Source organism: Euwallacea fornicatus, chromosome 3 (genome assembly GCF_040115645.1).
Source record: "Euwallacea fornicatus isolate EFF26 chromosome 3, ASM4011564v1, whole genome shotgun sequence".
Taxonomy (NCBI): Eukaryota; Metazoa; Arthropoda; class Insecta; order Coleoptera; family Curculionidae; genus Euwallacea; species Euwallacea fornicatus.
In genome coordinates this window covers 5,751,863-5,774,572 of record NC_089543.1, presented here as the reverse complement: position 1 = coordinate 5,774,572, position 22,710 = coordinate 5,751,863, and the positions used below count along the sequence as shown (strand labels likewise).

General features: G+C 38.6%; 1 protein-coding gene across 3 annotated transcripts in view; it reads left to right on the top strand.

Moving 5' to 3' along the window:
- LOC136350410 (uncharacterized) overlaps positions 1-22,710 on the top strand; it is a 37,671-nt gene that overhangs the window by 6,777 nt on the left and 8,184 nt on the right. For all 3 annotated transcript variants that reach the window (XM_066302051.1, XM_066302052.1, XM_066302050.1), the window contains exons 2-5: positions 7,462-7,607; positions 11,166-11,282; positions 16,673-16,865; positions 16,929-17,035. In XM_066302051.1, coding sequence (XP_066158148.1) covers positions 7,462-7,607; positions 11,166-11,282; positions 16,673-16,865; positions 16,929-17,035 — 563 coding nt within the window. The remainder of the gene's footprint in view (positions 1-7,461; positions 7,608-11,165; positions 11,283-16,672; positions 16,866-16,928; positions 17,036-22,710) is intronic.

The following is a 22,710-nucleotide window of genomic DNA, read 5'->3' as shown; positions in this document are numbered from 1 at the left end:
ACCAACGAAGATGCCTTGAACGTGTATTTAGCATCAGCTCCCCCTACGCCACAATCATTTCATCCCCTTCGCCTGTATATTAAGTTTCGGGGATATCCCAAGAAACAATTAATATCCCTAAGATGTTTTTGGTGGAGGATAATGTTTGTTGGGGCGTACTATATATTGTATATTGCTATTCCGGTTGTACTACCACGAAACTAGAGCCAGCAATGAGATTATTCCCAAAACAATAAAGACCTTATTACTACGCGAATCATTGAGATAGAATATCCAAAAGCAGTAAATTGAAACCCGATCTCTCCATTAGGAAAAATAAACGTTGAAAACTATATTGGCAAACAGAAATGGAAGAAACCTTAAGAAAAATGGGTCAGGCTTGGATAATGTGTCGTACACATTAATAATGAATTATTCAAAATTATGTCGATATGAACATGACTGGGCGTTAGCTGAAATCCCACCCATGGATTTCGTTAAAGCCGCCCTGAGTGGAAATTTCATTATTAGACGATTGAACGATCGTTCATTTCACCCGATGGACACCTGGGGAGTGGAAATACAAAAGGCAGCGTAAGTAGGTATTTTTTCCTAAAAAACGTAATTCAAAAATCGTATAGATGAACGATCAGTGAGTAATATTTGGTGATAAAAGGTACCCGATTCAAGAATCTGAAGATAACTTGAACTAACCTGAATTTAAAATCGTTTTCACCAGCATATAAATGAAATACGTCTCAGTTCAATTTCACAGCAATTTCGCGTTGTGATGTGAGTTTTACCAGATCCCTTTGATCACAATTTGCCTCGCACGTCAGGATTCCCAGTTCTTGTTATGTTGGATATTTGCCTGCAAATTTAACCATCATTGAACGTTATCGATACTGTAATAATTTTATTTAAGGTGGCAAATATTTGTTTTCAACGTTAAGTTTTTCTTTAATTGCAATCTTCACGGGCAGTACGAAATTCCAGCAGGGTTCATTCACTTACTAATTTATTTTACGTGTTTTTCCAAGAACCCTCTTCTCTTAGATAAATTTATACGATACGTTTTCATCCGAGTTTAAAGGGGTAAGAACTCGTTTCAAAGATTATTTATTTCTGGAATTGGATTAAAGGCTTTACCTCCCGCCAACCTCTTCTATTTCTGAACCCAATCCGATCAATATGCTTGTATTTTAACTATGTAAAATAATAGTAATATCGACTGCCATTAGAAGCGAATTGGAATTTCCTGGGAATTGCTCCTTATTGACCATTAAATCCTATTTAGAAACTTGAGCTTGCTAACTCTACTTTAAATGGAATTACTCTAGCCTACACTACCACATTCATAGTTTCCATTAGCTCACATAAACTGCAGTTAATTAAATACTTTCGCATTTCTCTCACTGGAATAATTTATTTTATGATCTATCACCTAACTCATTACTGCCATTATTAGTTGAAACTAAAGATGCTGCTAAATTCATTAGCCCTAATTTCCTCACATAAACTTCCTGCGTGATTAATCGCTGTATTTTAATCCAACTTTCTTTGGGAATTAGTTCCTCCCTTTCTGGCGAAATCTACGAGAACAAAGTCCTCAATTCGCCATTAACCCTTTATCTGGTGACGGTACCACTCAACTCTCAACATTGCCGTGATGGTGACCCAAACAAATCGTTGTTGCGATCGATGTATTATTTTAAACGGAGCGTAAAATCGTAGTTAAAGGGCATTTTTTACGCGATCTCGTGAGGTTCACCAAAATTTCATCACGTTGGAATATGAATTAATTAAATCTATTATAATATTGCTGTCAAAGTAAGGGTGCTTTAACTGGGGGCTTAAATTTTCAAAGGCTCAAAAAAGCGGAGCAGGTCGGCCTTGCCCAACTGATTGCTCTCTATTTAGCTCAACATCGCAATCACTGAAACGCTTCTAGTGACGCACATATAGTGCCTTTTTATGCCGCAAAACGTCCCTCGAGTGACAGTTCGACTTTTAATTAAATCTCACCAACGCAATTTATTAAAAGTCGAAAATCAACAAACACTTTAATGAATAATTGAAATCGGATAAAGGGATTTTAATTGAACTACTGGAGGTTTTTTAGGTGCAAATAAAAAATCGATTCAAATTTAGAAGCAGATTTAATTGAACGGAAGCCAACTTTTTCCCGCAAAAGTTCTTTTCTATCGTTATAAATCAGACCTTGAGATTAATGGTTTGTTCTTTTAGACAGACCGAGCGAATATCATAATTTGCGTTTATTGACTCGGATTATTCTCAAATCAGACGCATCTTTATTTGTAGCGAAAAACACGTAAATTTTCTCCTGATGATGACTATCAAAATCAACTGATTTTCATTTGATTTTTGTTGATTGAAAAATCATTATCACTTTTGTCTAGGCCGTAAACACTTTTGCTACCGCTATTTATGAAATTTCATTCAAAATGACACTTCGCCGCCTGTGCCGCACCAAGAAAAGCCCACTTTTTCGTCGCTCGAAATTTTTTTTTTCGCTGCTTCTGCTGTTCTTTCTAACCTAATGAACAATGAGTTAGATATGAAACAAATCAAATAAAATCCAAAAATAGAAACACAAATTTGTAGCGGTATTCAATTACGCCAACACAGATTCCTTTAGAAAGCAACTTGGCTACAAAGTAGAAAATGAAATTATTTCGCTTGGGAGAATCTGTGCGACTTTCCAACCATTTGATTCGCGTATTTATATTTCATGTATAGCGGTTTGGATCGCTCAGGCAAAATCCATATTTATTGCAGACATGCGGCCCTAAGGTCAATTATATGAAATTAAATTTGTAAAAAATCAAGTAAATGACAACAGCGCCTCCTACTGTGAATATTTAAAGTGTTTTTACTTGCTTTGGCGAATGCTAAAATAAGTTCATTTCGCCCGGATAAATTCGGGTTTGATGCAATGTTCAAATTTCAACCTCAGGCAAACTTCGTGTTTTTAGTGGGCCTCTTCTAATGGTCAAGATAACGAGTAAAATGATAGAACGAATATTGATATCTACACGAATGCAGGATCCCGTAAGTAATAGCCATTTGAAATGTACGTATGTAGTAGCAAGTGTTTATTTTATGGAGCAGATTTAATTTAATACAACAATTAAATGAAAATTATGGCCACTTGTTTTATATTAGCTTAATTGCATACATGCGACGTTTCATGCACGAGTGCCCAATGAAATTATTTTGAAGTCGAAATCCATTTAAGTGTGAAATACAAATTTATCCTAAAAATACTTTTGTGGTATTGATATTCATATAAATAGAGCCTCTAAAATCATTAACATTTTTCACTGTTCTCTCGCTAGCACCAGTTAAAGACCACATACGTTTCCGATGTACATAAAGTCTCTGCCCCCTAAATACCAAAATTTACTCAGACATCCCGACTACATAGTATGCAATTCGTAGGTCGTCCACAGGCCATTGGAAATGTGTCACCACGCGGAGCCAATAAGAGAAAATCCTTCTATATTGAAGAAAAATCCTTTTCGATTTCCGCAATGAAAGACATACACTAACTACCCCTGTCGGCTTCTTTGGGCTGGTCAATGTAAAATATCGAAAAACTCAGCATCTAAAACATCAATAAATCCGAAAATCCCTTCAAACTATACGTGAACGCGGAAGCATGTGGTATTACGGAGTTTCCCGTAGGTATTTTGTATACATGCTTTTGACAGGCCGAAAAGGTCGGGAGATAAAAGTTTCAACACCTTTTACTTCGCTGAAGACGTTAACCCAAGATATATTATTGCCCCCGTTATGAGTGGCTTGATAAAATCACGCAGAAAGCTGAACAGGGTTGAAACATCGTGAATTTTACAAGGTGCAAAACCTCCAAAAACCAATTTCACGTTTGGACAGGACGACAACGTGAACGATATTGTCCCTTTGTTGGTAAAAGACAAATTTCTTCCGTAATCTCCAATTTATTGCATGTCGCGCTGCCTGGTTAAAATCGAGCACGCCGCTTTGTGACGTCACTCCGCTGCCAGAGCGTTTAAGACGTTCAAAAAATTAGAATGACCATGAGGGTTTTGGATTTCTCCCATAAAAGAATTTACTTAATTTCTGCGAAACTTCCTCTTTCTTGTGAACTCTTTATCTAATGATAAAAAAGCAACCGAAAAACAAACCGTCGTTCCTGACGAAACTCACGGGTTTAGGTGTACGACATGAAAGAGGGAGCAAGCTGAAACATTTGATTTTTCATTGCTGTAAAAAAATATGATGGGTGGTCGAGGGGTTTCTGAACATAGTGCCAGTGTGCGGATTTGCATTCCGTCTTGGAGAGGAAATTCCTTAGGTGATTTAGCGTTAAGATATTCTGCTGTATCCGTTGCTCAGCAAGAACTTGCCTTGTTTAAAAACCACAAGAACGGTCTCCCAATGTTCTCGCTTTGTTGCCCGAACAATTAATTATGATGTGGGACAGATTCCATCCCTTACCTAAAGACCATTCAAGCTTCTTGGTGGAATTAATAGCACGGTCTAGTGTTATTAAATGGCGGGTTAAGGAAAACCTCAAAAGCGATGGCAAACAATCTGCTGCTAGCACACATCGTCTTCCACGTCATGGAAGTTTTGTAGAATTTTATCTTCGTCGTGGTCAACGTAAGAGCTTGAATAACGGTTCAATGTAATTCGGGAAATTACAGTACTCTTTGGAGAACGCAGGATCAGGTTTTTTAAAAATTCACTCAAAATCGAAAAAAATCGCTTCCAAAGCGGCATCCACCTGATAAATAACTTTTCATGTTAAATCATTTCCCTATCTCTTGTATTTCTCAAAAAATTCGTACATGTAAATCCAATTTAGGCCACACTGTGAACACAGCCCATTAGCAACAAAAAATACAACATTAATGGATCTCCTACATAGCTTACAGCGAGTTTATTTACATAGAAAATGAAATAACGTGGTAAGGAGAAGCTTGTGCGTTAATATTTATATATACAGGGCGTCTCTAAATCATCTGTACAAAACTTTACCAGTAATTTGCTGGATCGATTTTCGATTATGTTATCCGACTTAGTCCAAAAATTGACTAATTTGGAAATGCGGTGCTTTGTAGCAATGGTAGTTGAGCAAATGTCGTAATTCAGAGTTTTTTGGACCAATTATTTGGATTCCGTTTAGATTTTTGTTATGTAGAGCAAAGAGCATCTTTGACGCTATGTCGGGCCTCTTAAAAATTGCGTAACTTTGCTGTACCAATCTTTGTTTTAAGAAAGTTTATATTCCACGGCATGTTCATGCAGGCCGGATTACACCGCCCTATATGGACCCAGGAATCTGTGGGAGTCTTTTTCGGAGACCGTTTGGAGACACCCTGTATATAATTTTTTTCGTCTAATTTCTTTTTTATCTTTTCCCACGTATGCCTTTAAATGAATATTAATTTTAACGTGCGGCTAAATCAATAACCAGAATTTATTCTTGTCATTGGGGTGTATGAAGGCGGGCAAATTGTCTGTAACAGCTATTTATAGGGTACAAACCTTTTAATGTCTATTTATAGTGATCTTTATATGTATTATATCAAGTTTCCATGGGTTTTCCGAGGGATGCATTTCCTTCGTTGCGTACGATCAAAAATATTTGGTCGCTATTTTAAGGTAATCGATTGAGGACGCGAGTTCGTTACTTTCAACACGTGGAGCGTTAATAACTCATGGGTTTCCAATGCTTTTATGGGAAGCTTTTTATTTAGTGAATTATGGGGGGGAAAAGTTCTGCAATAAGCACTTTTCTTTTCACTCAGACACTTAGAACTGAAAAGTTTCCTTTCGTGTGGATTTGGGGTTGATGTTCATGCTGAAAATTCTCAGAATCGCGTTGGAGATAATCGAAAGAGTTCCTCTTCAAATATTTTTAATATCGCCCCGATTCTGTTTGTTCGATTATTGGAACGTTCCCTTTATAACTTTGACTAACTAATTTAAAGCAATTACAGTCCGTTTTACAGTGGTTTTAGCAGCTACTTGACTTGAGGGCTCTCGCTTATTCCCTCCCATCCACCTCTTAAAACTTTCTCCTTTAAACATTTGGTTGTTCCGTGTTAAGTAATCGTCGAAGTACGGAGTTTTCTTACATTTTTCAAAAAAAATTTCAAAGGGAAATAACGCAGCAATCGGAGACGGGCGAAAAAATGCAATATGAAAAATCGAGTCTTTTCGAGGTCTTCTGTCCGCACTCCTTCAGCGGCCCTTGCGTTGCGAATCATCCCGTATGAAAACCTTAGGACCGGTAACCTTCTGGATACGGAAAAATGAATTTCCGCAGATTATATACTAAAAAGGAAAAAACAGTTTGACGCTAAGGTTTTTGCTCGGCGATTAACAGACAAAATCAGAAAAAGTCGTCTGCTCTGATTGAAATATTGTATGAATAAGCTCTTCAATCTTTCAAGAGATTTGAGGACACGCCGAGTTCTGAATGGCAATTATATGACGTTATTTATATAAGAAAATCGAATTCATACTGACAGCTCTAAGATTGACGATGTTTGCATTAATTTCAAATATAATATCCGCCCCAGTTATTCAAGTGTGGTAAACCCTCACTTATACATCTCGCAATTTAAACCGTTTTAGTTTCGTTTTTTCCTTAAACTAAACTTATTTTCAGTGTGAAGGACCGTTAAAAGTGGTGTCTATTGAATGTAATTAATGAACGGGACCGTGACATAAAAGAGACTGGTAATAACGTAAAACGTTACGTGTTGAGCTGAGCATTGGATTCATTAAAGAGACTTCAACCCTGAAACAACTCTTAAGAAGTCATTTGATGTCAAATGCCAGGGCATTAATTTAGTTCGTTTCCCCCGGAAACATCAATATTTCTAGTTTATTGCCTTAAGACAACATTTTAATTCCTCAATTAGTAGTTTTTATAGTTGGGTGGCCGATTCTGAAGCTTAACTGTGAGGAGCTCGATGGCCGTGAAAGACACGAGGCCGGGTCAATTGGGGCAAAGTTACGGAATCCGAAGTTCAAGAATATGCCCTTTTTGGAATTTGAAAAATTTAGATCAGTTGCGAAAGTATTCTAAAAGAATTTAAATTTTCGAGTTTTTCCTTCGGCTAATTTGGGAAAACAATTCAAAGCAGTGAATGACTGCCACTTTTCCCCTTCTGCCATGCGGCGACGTCATACTTCAAATGTGACGTCCCGGTTTTCGGCAACCGTCATGACGTCTTCTTATGGGCGCCATCTTGAATTTTCAATATTATTTAATTCAGTTTCCTATTAGAATTTTCATTAGATTTTTCGATTCGGACTTTTCCGAATTTTGAAACTGCCCATTCTCGAACGCCAGATCTAACCGCCCTCGTATTTGTCATGGTTACCGAAACGCTCTGTGTGTGCCCATTCCAATCCATTGACACCTCAGTGTAATATATGAAAGCGATCCCTTTGTTTCAGATGCTCGTTAGTTTACTAATGTACTGGGGAATGATTTCGCTGGTTCATGGTTTACCGGGGGCTAAAGGATATAGGAACTCTGGCGAAGTCACGAAGAGCGGAATCCAGTCAGAACCGACGTGTGACGAGCTGAAAGCAATGTGGAGGTAAGTCTCCTCGTTCGTCTAAATAATCACGCTTGTTAAACATGAGTAAAAACCAATATGGGCTGATACAGCGTAGCACAATGACACCTCAAATATCATGAAAAAAACAATCTCTGACATTGTTTGCGTCATCTCCTAACAGGGCACACATCTTCGGATCTGGGCAGTTTCCCTGTAAGAATTCACCCGAAGGCTACTTGTTGCTTTGTATTTGTATACACAACGCAAAGTCTTAATGTGTCAAAATTTATTAAGGCGATAGGGTCGCACTTCGCCTGTAATCCGGCACTTTTCCGAGAAAAAAGATATTTCAAGCCTACTTTATCATGTTGCGAACAAAAAGAAAAAGATATTAAAGGGTGTCAAGTAAGCTTTAACGATACCATTTATTTTCGTGGTTGCACCCGACGCCATTTACCGGAAGGCATTTATATTGTCATCCTTAAAAAATAATTAATTCTTCGGATTAATCGTGAATTATGTCCAGATTTAAAGGTGAGATTGAATAATTTTGTATTAGTCAGCTCGTCTCAGAAAGCTGAGAAAGTACGTCGGGGAGGTTCGACGAAAAATACAGCAACTGCCGACAATTGTTCTGACGAAGTTCCTGTAGCATTAAGACGATGTTGTTGTTTTATGCAACATGGCTCTCCTACTCATTATCTTACACGCGGTAGGGAGTTCTTGCAGAAGGACGTTCAACGTCCCAGGATTGACGGGAGTGGCGAACGTCCGTGGCCACCACGAAGTCACGACTTGACCCGCTTTGATTCACTTTTATTTCTCTGAAAATATTCAAATAAGCCGTCTCAGCATTTTATTCGGTGAGTTATCGCGGTAGATGCGCTAAATAACGTTAAGGGACCAAGATGAAATCAAAAAAAGAATGACTCATATTTGTAGATATTTCACATGAGAGAATCCTGTTGATATAACCATTCCAACGTTGCTCAAACCTTGAACCTGGAGCCATTTGTTTTCCCTGCTAAACTCAGCCCTGATAGAAATTTCTGCTCTCCACTCCATTTTCTCGTACTGCAGCAATTGAGGGAAAAATCTGAAAAATTCAATATTGTTTCCGTATACCGCAAGTAAGTAGTGATGAAGCGATGAAGGATTATACAATTACTATTATATGGAAGCAGTAATGAAACTTATGTTAAAAAGTTTGTTAAAACGGATCTTTTCCGAGCATTAATATGATGATAAAAATTGAGCTCGCCAGAGTTTTAATAAAATGATATTTGCTCTGACGAGTATTTCTGGAAAAGCGGAATCCGAATATATTTCGCCTGCAAAATGCGGCAAAAAACGTAACAAAAATTGCGACAAATTTTTCCGCCCACCTCGTTTAGGTTCGATGAAGTTGGGACGAGCCATTTTCTGGCCTACACACATATTTCATAAAAATTCTCCCTCCATCCAAAACGGGGTTGCGAGTTTAAAAGTCATTTAGCGTTTCCGCTTAAGGAGCTAAAAATCTCGATATTTCACCCATCAACATACAAGCAGGAAATTCGGCAGGGTTTAAATTAAAAAGCCATTTTGTAGCTTTAATAAACATGACACCCTCAGCTGTGCTTTCGCTTACTAACACGGTTAACGTCAGATGCGCTCATCAAAACGCCATTTAATTTTCTATTTCCCGAAAAGATGACCTAATGTGTTTTAAATAGGTGTTCAGTCTATTGATGTCACAGTGAGTGTCCATAAATTTCTTTGCGATGAGATGTGGTGACATACGCTCCCGATGAGCAGACAAGCTAGTAGACGACTGGTGTCGATACGGCATCTTCACAAATATCGTATAATTACGTCGGTTAAATTTGCTGAGAAATAGGCGGTGAAACAGAAAAATTTGAAATCGTCAGCCGTATTTAGTAAAAATTTCACCATTTCACTTTTTGCTTGAGTCGAATCCGATGCAACATCCAGAACATTTCAAGTGTTCCACAGAAAAAAAAATAGTGCAGCTCAACGTCCGTGGGGACCTTCGCCCACGGAATATATATTTCTGTTTTTCTCGTCCTTGATTTCGGAATTACTTTCGAAATTGTAATTTTAGATTAAAAAAATTATTTCCGGAACTGTCTAAAGCTTTCACTTTTCAAAGGCTCATTGGGGAATTCGTAAAATTTCCAGTGCAACTTCCCAATTTGACGAAACGCCCTGGAATTTATTACTTTCGGAGGGATTTTCGGATGCAAATTTGACGAATGAAGTGGCGATGACCGTCTTGAAAAAAATGCAAATTTCCAAAGGAGAACGACCATCCGACAGTCCTCCAAAAAACTCTAATCTCGTTTTTTTTTATATTTTTTTAACAGAAGTGGTTCGCATCTCCCTAAGCTCTAGAATGGAGACCAATTGATTGTTCTTCTGATATTGAGATCGGGAAAATTTACGACCTCAGAGTAGGTAACGTAATCAAAACGACCATAAACCATGAGGGGCGTGCAAACTGTAGTCATTTCACCGAAAAAAAAAATAAATGGAAATGCGAATTCCGTGCAATGGTGCCAGGAATGTTTAATTAAAATTACTAAACGGATAATTCCTTTTATAACAAAATGTTTCGACTGCCTTCGAGATTACTCACGGCACACAAAATATGTAATTATGGAGCCTAGATATGGCTAATAATTCACCTACAAAAATATCTTAGGAAAAATAAAAAACATAATCCATCTTCTGTTATCTGAGGCCTACGCGCTGCAGCCGCATCTTATTGATTGTCCTTATTTGCAGCTGACTTAAAGGAATTACCTTGCTCGGAAGCTTTTCTTTGAACATTGTTGATAGCAAAATATATCAAGTAAAGTTATAAATGTTTCAGTAGTTCTCTTGGGCCCTAAAGCATTAGGAGACATTCATTTTCGCGGGGTAGTCCGATTTCTTAAAAAGAACAGCGCTGCGGCTTAAAATATAAGAAAGGTAAATTCGCCCTGAAAATAAGAAGTAATTGCAAAAGTCGAGAAACCGCTTTTACGCCGCTGTTCCTCTAGTGCCAAAGCAATCAGTTTTCCCTAAGCCGCCGGGACCACTGCCAAATTGACTTAAAAAAATATTAGGATTTTATTTACAGTCGTTCTGCGCATGGCTGACCACCAGTCGTGGCACTACGGAAACGACAATGATATATATATTTTTTATTTTGTGAAATGGTGTATTTCTTAGAATTTCCATGGACGCCTTAATACCGTGCCCAACTTTAACATTCACTAATTATATTTCGTTCATCTTTAGAATTTTTAATTACGTCTCACAATTCGTTCTCCCTCTTGTCCCCATTTCTGACACCATTTTGCTGCTTTTTTGTTGCTCCTAAACGTACATTTGCCTTCAAAATTATTCACGTAACTTTTACCTCGAGAGGGCCGCATAATGGCTCTAAACTGTGTATTGAAGGCACATAAATTTGAGCTGATATATCTCATGTGCTGTTGAGAGGTATGGATTTTACCACAAGTAGTTTCCTTGCATTTCAATTTGTCTTACGCATTTAAATATTTGTACCCTCCTCTTTTCCTAATTAATTAAAAGCTTTTTTCTTCGCAGGTTTTCAAAGAGACAATCACGAGCTGCGGAGTTAACTAACGAACTACCCATGTATCCCGACCCATTTGCAGACAATGTCTGGCAACCTTTCTATGCCACATCAAGGAGTATTGTGGGGTTAGTAAATAGGTGTTTATTCCACAGAGAAAATGCTAATAAAATTTAGATTTTCCCTAATAACCCTGGGACTTGACTACATCTTGGGGCTATTTTCATCTCGTGTCCCCATCATATTCACAACGCTTTAATAACAGTCATCCATTCGCTGTCAGAACGGTATTATATTTCTAATTTAGAAGCACTCTTAACAAATAAATCCTGAGGGTTTTCAGCTCCATTACTTATTTAATTTGAACGCGGTTCCAAGTTTTAACCCTCCCTAATTTTGTAAATGATCTTTTGCATAGTGATGCCACAACACGTTCTTTACGTCGAAACTAAGTATGAGGAGAGAATATTTTAATTAAAAAAGCGAAAACGCTCTAGTGACGTGGAAGTGACTGTAGTGACGTTAGAGGTTTTAAAAGCTCCTGCCGGCCTCCACGACTTGGCATACAATCGTAGTAGTGGCGTAGCAGAAATATGCACTGAATCCGGTACTGTCCGAGTCGATTTTTGATCGATCCCCGTCGGTTCAGCATGTGAGTCCTGTAAGTGAGCACATCAAAACCACCTGCATCAGTTGATTAAAGGCCGCGGGTGCAGATTCAAAGCTTAGGTGTCCTAAAACAGTAAATTGTGGAATTTATGAAAAATACTGACGTGAACATTGCAAGACCCTCTAATGCTCCAGTCAAATGCAAATGAGTGAATAAAATTTATGAATGCTCCAAATCAACAAGTTTTCTCTAAATGGGTCAATGATTAATTGCCATCGGCCAAAGCTCCATTTTCCAACTTTAACGGTCCAGTCCTATGTTCCAGATGAATTTTCCTCTCTTCATCTGCTCTCTCTCTCTCTCGTTTGCCCATTCCATTCAATATTAATTTGGCGTAATTCCATTGTAAATGAAAATTCCATTATCGAGATGCCAGTGGAGCCCATAAACCAAATGAATGAAAATATTTCGTAAACTGGTTCAGTCTATTCGAATGACGTTCGAGCAGGAGGGCCTATTTTCAACCGTAGGAAAAGAAAGCATTGAATCGGCAACTTGGGCAATCCTCAAGAGGGCTCATTGTAAATGCTACATTTTCCTCCAGAAGCTACACCACGTTAGTCAGTTTCTTTTGCCGTTTTTACAGCCCACGTTAACTGCTACGCCCGTTTTATTTTGCTCTTAGGAAATAAAAATCCCTCTTTACGGTTTTTGCCATGAAACGGTGGAAAACCTACACAGCGCAACACCTTAAGGCTTTCAGGAATGAATCCTGTGACCTTGGTCGGAAATAAATTGATGTTGAAAATTGTTTCTGAAGGTTTCGTTTTGATAACAAGTTCATTAAACATGTTTAAATCAATGTGTGCCCGTGGAAGGGATCATTAGGAACTGACAGTATTGGCAAGTAGAATTGAGTCGTTTCGGGTCTAGGAAGGAATGCACTATTTTGCGTGTTAAAAATTGTGCCGTCAGGAGGAACTAGTCAACGTTAGTTGCAGATGAATCGAACTGGATTCTGAATGTCACACATTACTTCGAAATATACGAAAATACTTGGGAGCAATACCTTGATTATCTACATCATTGACGCCTCGCATCTATTGTGACATATTGCGAAATTCCCAACCTTCGTCGCTCTGAAAATCAATGCAATTTTATTCCTGGAATCGTTGCAGATTTTAGAACGAGACGAGATTCACGTGAGAATACTTCACGCATGGATCGGAACATAATTCCTTTAGAACGAGTTTTTCAACTGTCGATAAAACCTTTACACTAATGGAAACTGCACGTAGGTCTTAATCCCGCATTATTATCAAAACGCGAGTTTAGAGCTCTGAAACTAAGTTTCAATAAAGTAGATTATGAAATTTAAATATAAGTCTTTGTTTGAATTTATGAAAGGAAGGAGATACTGCAGGCAATACAGCGAATAGAAGTTATACCATGGCAAAGGGCCAACTATCCACGAAATTTCCTGTTGCTCCGATTTTATCACGATGATGCAATTTGTGAAATAGACAAATTTGCTCTGCCTGCATAAGTTTATTTCGCACTTACGTAACTGAATAACGACGAAGAATATGTCGGCTCTGCACAGGTTTCCGCCAGCTAAAACATCATGTCCATAAAACAGCGCTTATTTACCCGTAACGTGTTGCATTGTTGTGTCTCTCTCAAATTACTTTTACCCTCCATGTTTGCGGATTTTCCAATTCCACTGCCATTAAGCTTTCTACACTTCAAAGCTCCAATCGTACGGAAATTTCGTCTCCATGCGGATTTCTAATTCATCTTTTGTCCTTTCCGGCTTTTACTGTTCGTTTCACTTGTTTGATTTATATACGGCATTGTAGCTACATGAATGGAGCCGTTCTTTCATGAAACCCGGCGGGGTCGAAATGCATATTTCCGACTTGAAGTATTTAGTTTTACCTCATTCGTTTTTGAAAAAATTCTCGACTTGGAATAATGGATATTCCCATGAAAAAATTCGGTCTAAACCAAGGCTTCGTGAGCTTTGAAGAATGGTTCTTTAATGACCTTGCAGGGTAACTTTATAATAGCCATTTTGTTAGGTGCGGTTTAAAAACCTCTAAGTATTTCCTATCAAGAAACTGAAAGCTTCCTAGGAGCAGTTGCACAATGTTCTGAAGAACTTTGTGTCTAAGTTTTAGACAAATTCCTCAAATTGTAGCTTAAGAATTTCCTTTGAACTCCTAAGCTTTGGTTTCCCAGAAACAATATTTTTGATAAAGTTCTGGTTGCTAATGCAATAATCAAAAGCTTCGGTTGGGTAATTCTCTATGCGAATATAACCAGTTTCGATTTCAGGGATCAAGAGACCTCACCCGGGTACCCTCAATCCCCTCCTACTCATTCAAGTCTGCTGGTTGCTAACAGTAATTCGCAATTTTATGCTCATAATCGCCGGATATAATGTAAATTTCGTATTTTCGAAGTTTCCTCCTTGATCTGGGTTAAAAGCGGAATATCTAGAAAAGTTGCCTGAAAGTCCCAGTAACACTTGAACATTTGTTAGGTATTGTTATGGTAAACATAAACCTCCCATCTCTATATTATTATTCTTCCCATAATATACCGGAATGCGTCCCTATTGAATCTTATATAGCCCAAAAGCTCTCGTGAGTGAAAATTGATTTCGAAGTTTTAGACATTTTTTCCATGGAGGAAACAATCTCCGGGAAAGTTTGTAATGGGTTTAAAGTGTAGTTTGCATTTGGGTTTTTGGAATCAATAATGTGGCCGACGGACCGAGGGATCTTTAAAAACACGCATCCAATTTATTCTTTAAGTTATCGGATAAAGCCCTTCACGATTTCGTAAAAAATGCTAAGTGAAAATTCATATGATGTTCTCGGTACCATCAGCAGTACTTTTCAATTAGTACAAATCAGAAACTAGCATTCCACGCGCTTGATGGAACTGGAAAATACTAAAATCCGTTTGTAAAAGCACCAAACAACTCTTCACATATTTTTTATTGTTGGAATTTAAAATGAAAATATTTTCGTATAATAAAAATTGCAATGGAAAAATTTTAAACGCGGTTTAAATTCCAAAAATTACGTGTTCATTTCCATTACGTGGGAGGAACATTTGAAGGTGGAAATCTGAATATCCTAATAAGTTCGGGTGAGATGTTGGTATAATTTTCCAACGTGAAACTTGGGGAGATTTCTTACGGTGTTTCGAGATAAATTTTAGTGATTTAATTCACGTTTTTACAAGCTCTTAAAAAGATTCATCAGAACTGCTTAAAATTCCTTAAAGTGATACAGCTATTTTAGAACTCCAAATATCTGAAATACTCGCGATGAATTTTTCCAACAATTCCCGTATTCAATTCTTTTGGTAAAGCCCCTAAGTATAGACTTTTCCTGACCCCGGTCTCTACCCAGAATTCTAATGCATTTGTAGAAATTGATATTTTAGTATGCAAAACTAGACTGCTTCTGGAGCCCTGCGATTTATCAAGACGCACACGACTCCGGAAAAATTGATAGGGGGCTCTTACTGGGCCTAGGGTTCCTTGAAGTGGTGATAATTTATTACTGCAGATAGTTATTTGTTGTATATGTATTTTATTCCATATGTAGACGCGAATCGGCGGCACATAAAGGTACAATTTTATCCCTAAAGGAAACCTGAAACAGCAGGCAGCTTTGCTTAGGCAATATTCACCTGCAAGATATTAAAGGACTTATGCATTTCTAACATCCTCTAACTGTAGCGACAAACACACAATTGCGTTCTATTTTCGTAGCGTTAAATATGTCTTTAAGACAAATGGCTGCAGCAAAGGTTGTAATGCAGAAGCGAGAGAGGCACTGCATCATCAAAGAACAATGATATTATGTAATTTTGTACCCCATTCGGAAATATACAGGGCGATATTTTAAGGTGGGATACTACGTGAAAAAACAGTGATAGTTTGTCATATGGCCTATGTTTCAAAAATGCTCCGTTACAGCCATACAGGGCTGCGAAGTTTTCGAAAAAAAAATAGAACTTGATGAATATTTTCGAAACCGCTTGAGACGTTTCAATGAAATTTGGTGTGTAAAGACAGTCTATAAAGGGGCGTTAATTTCAATCTCAAGCGGTTTCGAAAATGTTCGTTAAGTTTTATTTTTTTTTCTAAAACTTTGAAGCATTTTCGCAACGTAGCATTTTGGAACATAGTTTCTAGAACAAACCATCACTGATTTTTCGTGTAGAATCCCACCTTAAAATATCCGCACAACGTTGAGCAACACCCTGTATACCTTTCCATGGGAGGAGATTCTACGCATAAAAGTGTCGATCATTTCTCGATTCAGCGTCAGATTGCTGAGCTATTGAGTATCCCCTATGAGTGTCAAGTTTTCAAGAAACTCCCGTGAGGAGAAAATTGAAAACGGTAGTGGAATGGGGTTTGCACTAATCACTGTTTCCTTTAATATCGAGCCCATACATTTTTTTTATTCGTATTTCCCAGGGTCTGGAAAAATCGGAATCGTATCGAGTTAGGACCACCCCGCACATATAACAATGCGAATGGTCAAATTTCATTTCCTATGGTCCAACATTCTATAAACTTCTCGACTATAAATCGCCTCCAGCATCCAGGAAAATTTAACCAACATCACTAATAGGGAAGAGACGAGGTTCAGTTGAACCAATATGCAATACTAAGTGTTTAATACAATAAATTGTTAACGCAGCATGGGAAATATCGCACTTTCGTAAGCTTCGACGTTTCGCCATTTGCAGCTGATGCTCACAACTGTTGGTGTTACCCCAACACATCCAACGCAGTTCATTTTCTCGAAACAAGCTGTTCACATTTTTGCCTCTAAATAATCAATACGGATGTTTGCTGACACTAAATGGATATTTTAGGACACCCGTTTACGGAAGAATGAACTGGGCACCGCCCATAGGGACAAAAATTGTATCGAAAGATCTTCTACCATATTTGGAACATGTGCAGTCGAGTCAACCCAGAAGGAGGCCGACTACCTCCTTTAGGCTCTCAGGAGGTAGACATCTATTTAGTTACCCTCCGCAAACCGGATCGTTCAATCATCTGAAGGTAATGAAATTTCGATTAAGCATGAGCACAATTTTTGGTTAAAATGAGGTTCGACGTTTTCAGGAGCTAATTAAAACCGAAAGAGCTAGAGAACTGCAACAACAAAGAATTGCTGAGGAATCAACTGCCAGAGCTGCCGCCTTAAAAGAAATGGGGAGAAATCAGCCTGGGTGAGTTCGATGTTACCACACATTTTCAGTTTCGTTTATGAGTTGATGATGGAGACCCTTCCACAAAAAACCTTTTAAATCTACGATCATTGACATGCAGAAATAAATCACCAAATCCTATTAGCTGTCATGGTCTACGTAAATGAACGAGAATATTAAGTGTGCTTTATGTGACTCCATTAACCGCAATGTGGAAACGTTTGCGTTTTCGCTAGATTATGGTATTTAGTTTGAGTTTGTTCTCCGCCTAATTAATTTAATCGATTTTCTTCTCAGATTTCCTTCACATAAGAACTCAATTTTTGCGCTTCAAAACGCGGAGAAATGTCTTATCTTACGCTCGAGAGAGGCACGAAAGGAAAGGACCGAGTAATGCTGTACTGTCCAGAAAAATAGTCGAAAGGGCACATTTTTCAGTCATTTTTAAGAACTCGTGCTTGGAAAACTCTTTCAAAGATTTCCACGAGAGAAAAACGCGAATTTCGATATCGATTCGTACGAAAATTCTGGTATCTATTAGCATTCGTCGTCGTATCAAAATGATCCAGTCGGTCCTTCAGTTTCTCATCACTCGAACCCAGACGCTAACCCTTCCGCATGACGTATCAAGTTCGAAGAACCAAAAACAGATTCGAAACAATGCTAACTCCGTTCCAGGTTTGATAATGGTCATTGAAACATCGAAAAAGCAATTTTCGACATGATTGGGAGACACTTTAGGGGAATAACCGTAAAAACCGAATATTAGCAATTTCGGTTTTTCCAGGTCCCAGGCTTTGTTTCGCAAATACAATTCCCTATTATAAAGGACATTTTCCCGCTTTATGCTGGGGGGAAAGAAAAGTAGAAATTCCAAATCCGGGGTTTCCTTTGTGACGTGTGATCAAATAACGTTTTATTAGAAACCTGGATTTTGTTTAAATTGCATGATATGAGAAATGGTCGAAGGAACAATAGAATTTTCTAACGATGGACGAATTCTTACCTGATTCATTGGCCGTATCTGAGTTTTGCATCCAAAGAGAGGAAATGAAAATTGCGTAAAGGGGGTTTCGGGGCGAGGAACATAATGCAAAAACAAATGCTGCTAATTCGTCGTCGTCAGGGGGGGGGGAGGGATCCGCGAATGCGACAAAAGAGGCGTTTTGCGGAAACAGGCAATATTGCCCCATTTTATGTGACTTACTATTACCAATAACAAAACGGGGCTAAGGGCCGCGGGTAAGGGCTCGTTGAAATATGTGTTATTGACCTTTGTCAAATCCGATCACTGAACTCAAATCAATCACCGAACTAATAGCTAAACTTGGAATGAAAAACCGATTCGGCCCATTTGGACGGGTCACTTCGCCCTCATTTGACTTCAGGGATGTTACTCAGATCGCAAATCGATTAGGTAATTTCTGACACAGAAAGCCACCTAGAAAACAAACTTTCAGGGAAATTTTGATAAAAGTCGTACAGCTGCTCTCAAGTAAATAATTGCTTTAGTTGTTTGAATCTGGCTAAAGCAGTTTGCCAGTTCCTCCCCCGCAAATCTACAAGTGGAAGTTTTATCGACAAAAACTTACACAATCTAGGAACGGTTATAAGAACGTCTATGAGATGGCATTGGCATGCTTAAGCACCTAAACGGCATTAAATAAAAGCTGATTAAATTCTTAGTCAAATGCGAAATCTGTGTGGGTGGTGTCGTTGTATTTCCATGCTGCTTCTTGAAAGTGATGCCAGCATATATAGATTTGAGCTAAATATAGCAGACCTAATCAGCCAACTGGCAGAACTCTTGAATTCCCATCTAAGAGATCAGCAACGCTCCTTAATGGAGACCAACGAAATTGCCCGAAGTCATTGAAAATTTAAGGTTCGCGTCCTTTTTCTAATCAATTGAACATCGCGCATTAAGCGATTTTTGATAATTAAGTGAAAAAAAAAGGATTTTGGTTCGAAATGCTGCAGCTAGTCAGTATACTGTTTTTACCTAGTCAAAAGGAAAAAAGCTCCATCGTGTCAAATGGGGACATTGTGCCGGCCATTCAATCTTCCATTCTCCGAATCAATTTTCTTGAACACAGCACACAGAATTGAGAGGTGGATCGATATGGCAAAAAGAGTTTTTGAAAGATCCATCAACTTTCTGTGGGCGACACATTAGTTCACTGATATGAAGACGCTGATACCGAATTCCTTGTTGAGATAAACCGGCAATAGCACCATTAAATGACGTGTCAACCGAAGCATGTTGAGCTAAAAGCCTAATTTCCGCGAAGACTTCTTTGGAGAGTGGTCACCCTCACACTTTAACTCCGGATTCCACTTACCAGGGACGAATGCAATTATTTGCCGAGGCCCACCTCCTAATTTGAAAGGCGATTAAGAAAAAGAGGCTAAAAGGAAATTTAAATCAAATATCTATTAACTGGAATTATGTAAAGGCTTCGCTCAAATATTCCTGGATTAGCTCTCTCCTGAGATGAAATTAAAGAAGTTATAGGCGTCTGTGAAAGGTCGAATTAAATGGAACCTCCATAAAAGACTCGTGTTTTCATTTTAATTAAAAGTTGAAAATTGCGTTAAACTTTCTAGCTTATAAACATCTGTTTGCCCAGGCTTAGTAATAGGGCACAAGTACTCGCTTAATTATTTCAACTCAAACTACTTTGATTCAAACTCACTACATGCCACTGGCCCCACTCATTAGGGATCCTAGTAATAATACCGTTAGGAGTCCAGATTTATGGATTCACTAACTGCACTTCCGCCCAATGCCGGAGACCTAGTTAAAAAGCAATGACCACTTTTCAGATCTAATACGAACTGCTTCCTCGACTAAGGAATAATGATATTTGGTTTTCCCATCGAATTCTCTAGAACCGGGAACCATGCTGTTATAGGATGGATCTGTACACTTCGGCAGCACCGTTAGAATTCTATATTTCGTGAATATACTAATTCGCAATTCTGCCCGGTATCCAGGATTGTGCGATAACCGAGCCCTGCGGCATGTAAAGCAGCCCGTTGGCTTCCTGGACGGGAGGCTGCCCTCCAAGGAGGACCTCAACCGTGATGTTTAAGGGATAATTCGCTTCCTTAACGATTCACTTTCAGAACTTGTGTTCGAAAACCGCATATTTTCGAACCGAGTTGCGCATCTTTGTCCCAAATTAACCGACCTCGCACCTTTTGCGGTTACCGAGATCCGCGTGGTTCGGCTCCAGAACGACTGCATAGTACCTCGAAAGAGTTGCACGCATTCCAGGAAAATCCCCTTCCAAACGAATTGTTCATGATGTTGAAAGATTTTCTAGATCAAATCAGATCGCTCATCTTTATTGCTGGCTCCGCGTGTGTGCAACATCGGATCTAAATTCTATTTGATTTTGTGACACTTCTCCTAACGTATCGCATTCTAAGAAGGGATATATCTTGGCAACCTTAAATTAACTTCAAGATTCATAAAATTAATGGTCTCCTCTTGGAAGCTGCTTCGTTAATGGCGATCACAGCCAAATAATCAATTAAATCCCAACACTCTTGTTGCTTTTGAGGGTACGTTTTGAACAGCTATTAAATTTACAAACCAAAGAAGTCTAATTAAATTACTTTAAGCGGGGAAAAAACGTAACCAAGGTTTTGTCACTTTTAAGCGTTTAATGAAAAATTGTTCTCGAAAAAGGTTTGGAAAGTAATTACTGCCACTCAAGCACCAGTTCTTTGGATATTTACTGTGCATAACTCAGCTACAGACGTTTAATCTCAGGTTTTTCAAATTAAAACATTTAGGGCGGATCCGGCGGAAAATCTGAATGAGCGCTTTCACCGTTAAAATTTGCAAATACCTTCCCTACAAACTTATGATCTTCCAGGGGCGGAGATGCCCCCGCTTCGTTCTCTGGCGCTCCGGATCCAAGTGTCCATCCTGCCAATTTTTGACAAGTCCTCATATTGCAAAGAAACCAACGACCGTTTTTAATTTCCACATCCACAATTTTCGGAAAAAAGTTGCCCGGCACGCATTCCACCCCCGAAATACCCTTTTATCCAGCAATAAGGAACTACACAATGCACGGCATTGCTTAATCCTTTTATATCGCTGTTAATCTGTTTAGGCAAAGCCGTTGTTAGGTTTAGAGCAATCCAGCAACAGATAGCTGACAAACTGATTCCATAAATCCACTTGATGTTTCACATGCCTCAAGGACTTTAATTTCGAACCGTTAGACCAATTTTAACTGGCAGCGACAGTGAAGTTTATCCAGGGAAATCCACTTGGTTGGTCCTATGGATTAATCGATGGGTAGATTTGCTTATGAAAGGTTTTTATGTCACGGCAGTATGGGCATTTTGTGAGGGACTGAGGATTTGACCGTGTTGTCACGATAGTCCCGTAGAGCGGTTTCTTTCTATCGAACAGTGCATTCTGTTGACATAAAACCTCTTTGGTAGGCGCCATTGACAACTTTGCCAAACTGTTCATGTGAAATGTGTCGCTGAAAATCCGAAGTGAGCTTTCAGTTTACAACGCTATTACCAGCAAATGAAACTCCCGAATGTAAATTTGCAAAGGAAGTTACGTTCGAGAAAATTGGAAACTTTACTTGTCCATTATGGGAGTTTGCCTTTCTTTAAGTTTTGTCCCTGAACAAGAATTTCAGACCCTCAAACATTCAAGCTTTTAGTTGTCTTAGGCCGGCTTAAGATATTCACAGGTACCTTCCAAGACTGTGAGAGGGAAACTTAATTATGCAAATATTTCCGGGAGAATTTGCAAACCCTAAAGACCCCTCTTGAGTAAAAATAACCCTGGAAGCTATTCAGTTTTGATCAGGGTATTCGTCACAATTTTACTTCGAGAGCCTCAAAGGCCCCTTTTGCCGCCGGCTGTGGGAAAAATCCTTCGAACACGTACAGGGTGTAACATATCGTCATGGAGCGATTTCAGGGAGCCGTAGCACCCTGGAAAATAATAAAGAAATGATAATAGGTCCAGAGTCAAAAACGCGCCATTTTCGATACGTTGTGTAGGAGAGTTCCGCATTTTTTTCTCATATTTTGCATTTTTTTCGCGTGTGCTCCGAGTTAAAATTTTCAAATTGGATTTTTATTTTTTTATTTTAAGAAATTAGAATAAACGTTAGAAATCGCTTTAGACAGTTGATGACTGAGCCGAACGTCTATTTCCTCATTTTCTCCTTACCTCCTTTACGTTTTTGATTTGCACCGATGGGTATTTTTGCAAGTTCTACGAAAACACTGTCAGAGTCCAAAAAGCTAAAGGACTAAAGGTGAAATTTAAATTTAGTACACATATCGCAATTAACGCGAAAGCAGTTAGTACGGTTTAGACACCCTGTATCCCTAATTCCGCTCGCGTTCGTGCCAGAATATTTAGAGAGTAATTCCAAAAACAATTACGGATTATTTATTCTGCAGATCTCGCAGTCATTTTACATAATAGCTCTAAAAGCGGTAAGGAAACCCACATATTCATCCGTTCCGCCGGGGATAATAAGCGGCCGCAGTGAATAACGGCTTTAGATTATGAAAATTTCGCCCAGATAATTTAAATGCCTTATTTAAATTCAATTTTCATCTCTGTGTACCTAAACCACAAGAGATAACCGTGACGCCAAAAACGGCATTACAAATTTGACAATTTCGCGAGACAAATATTC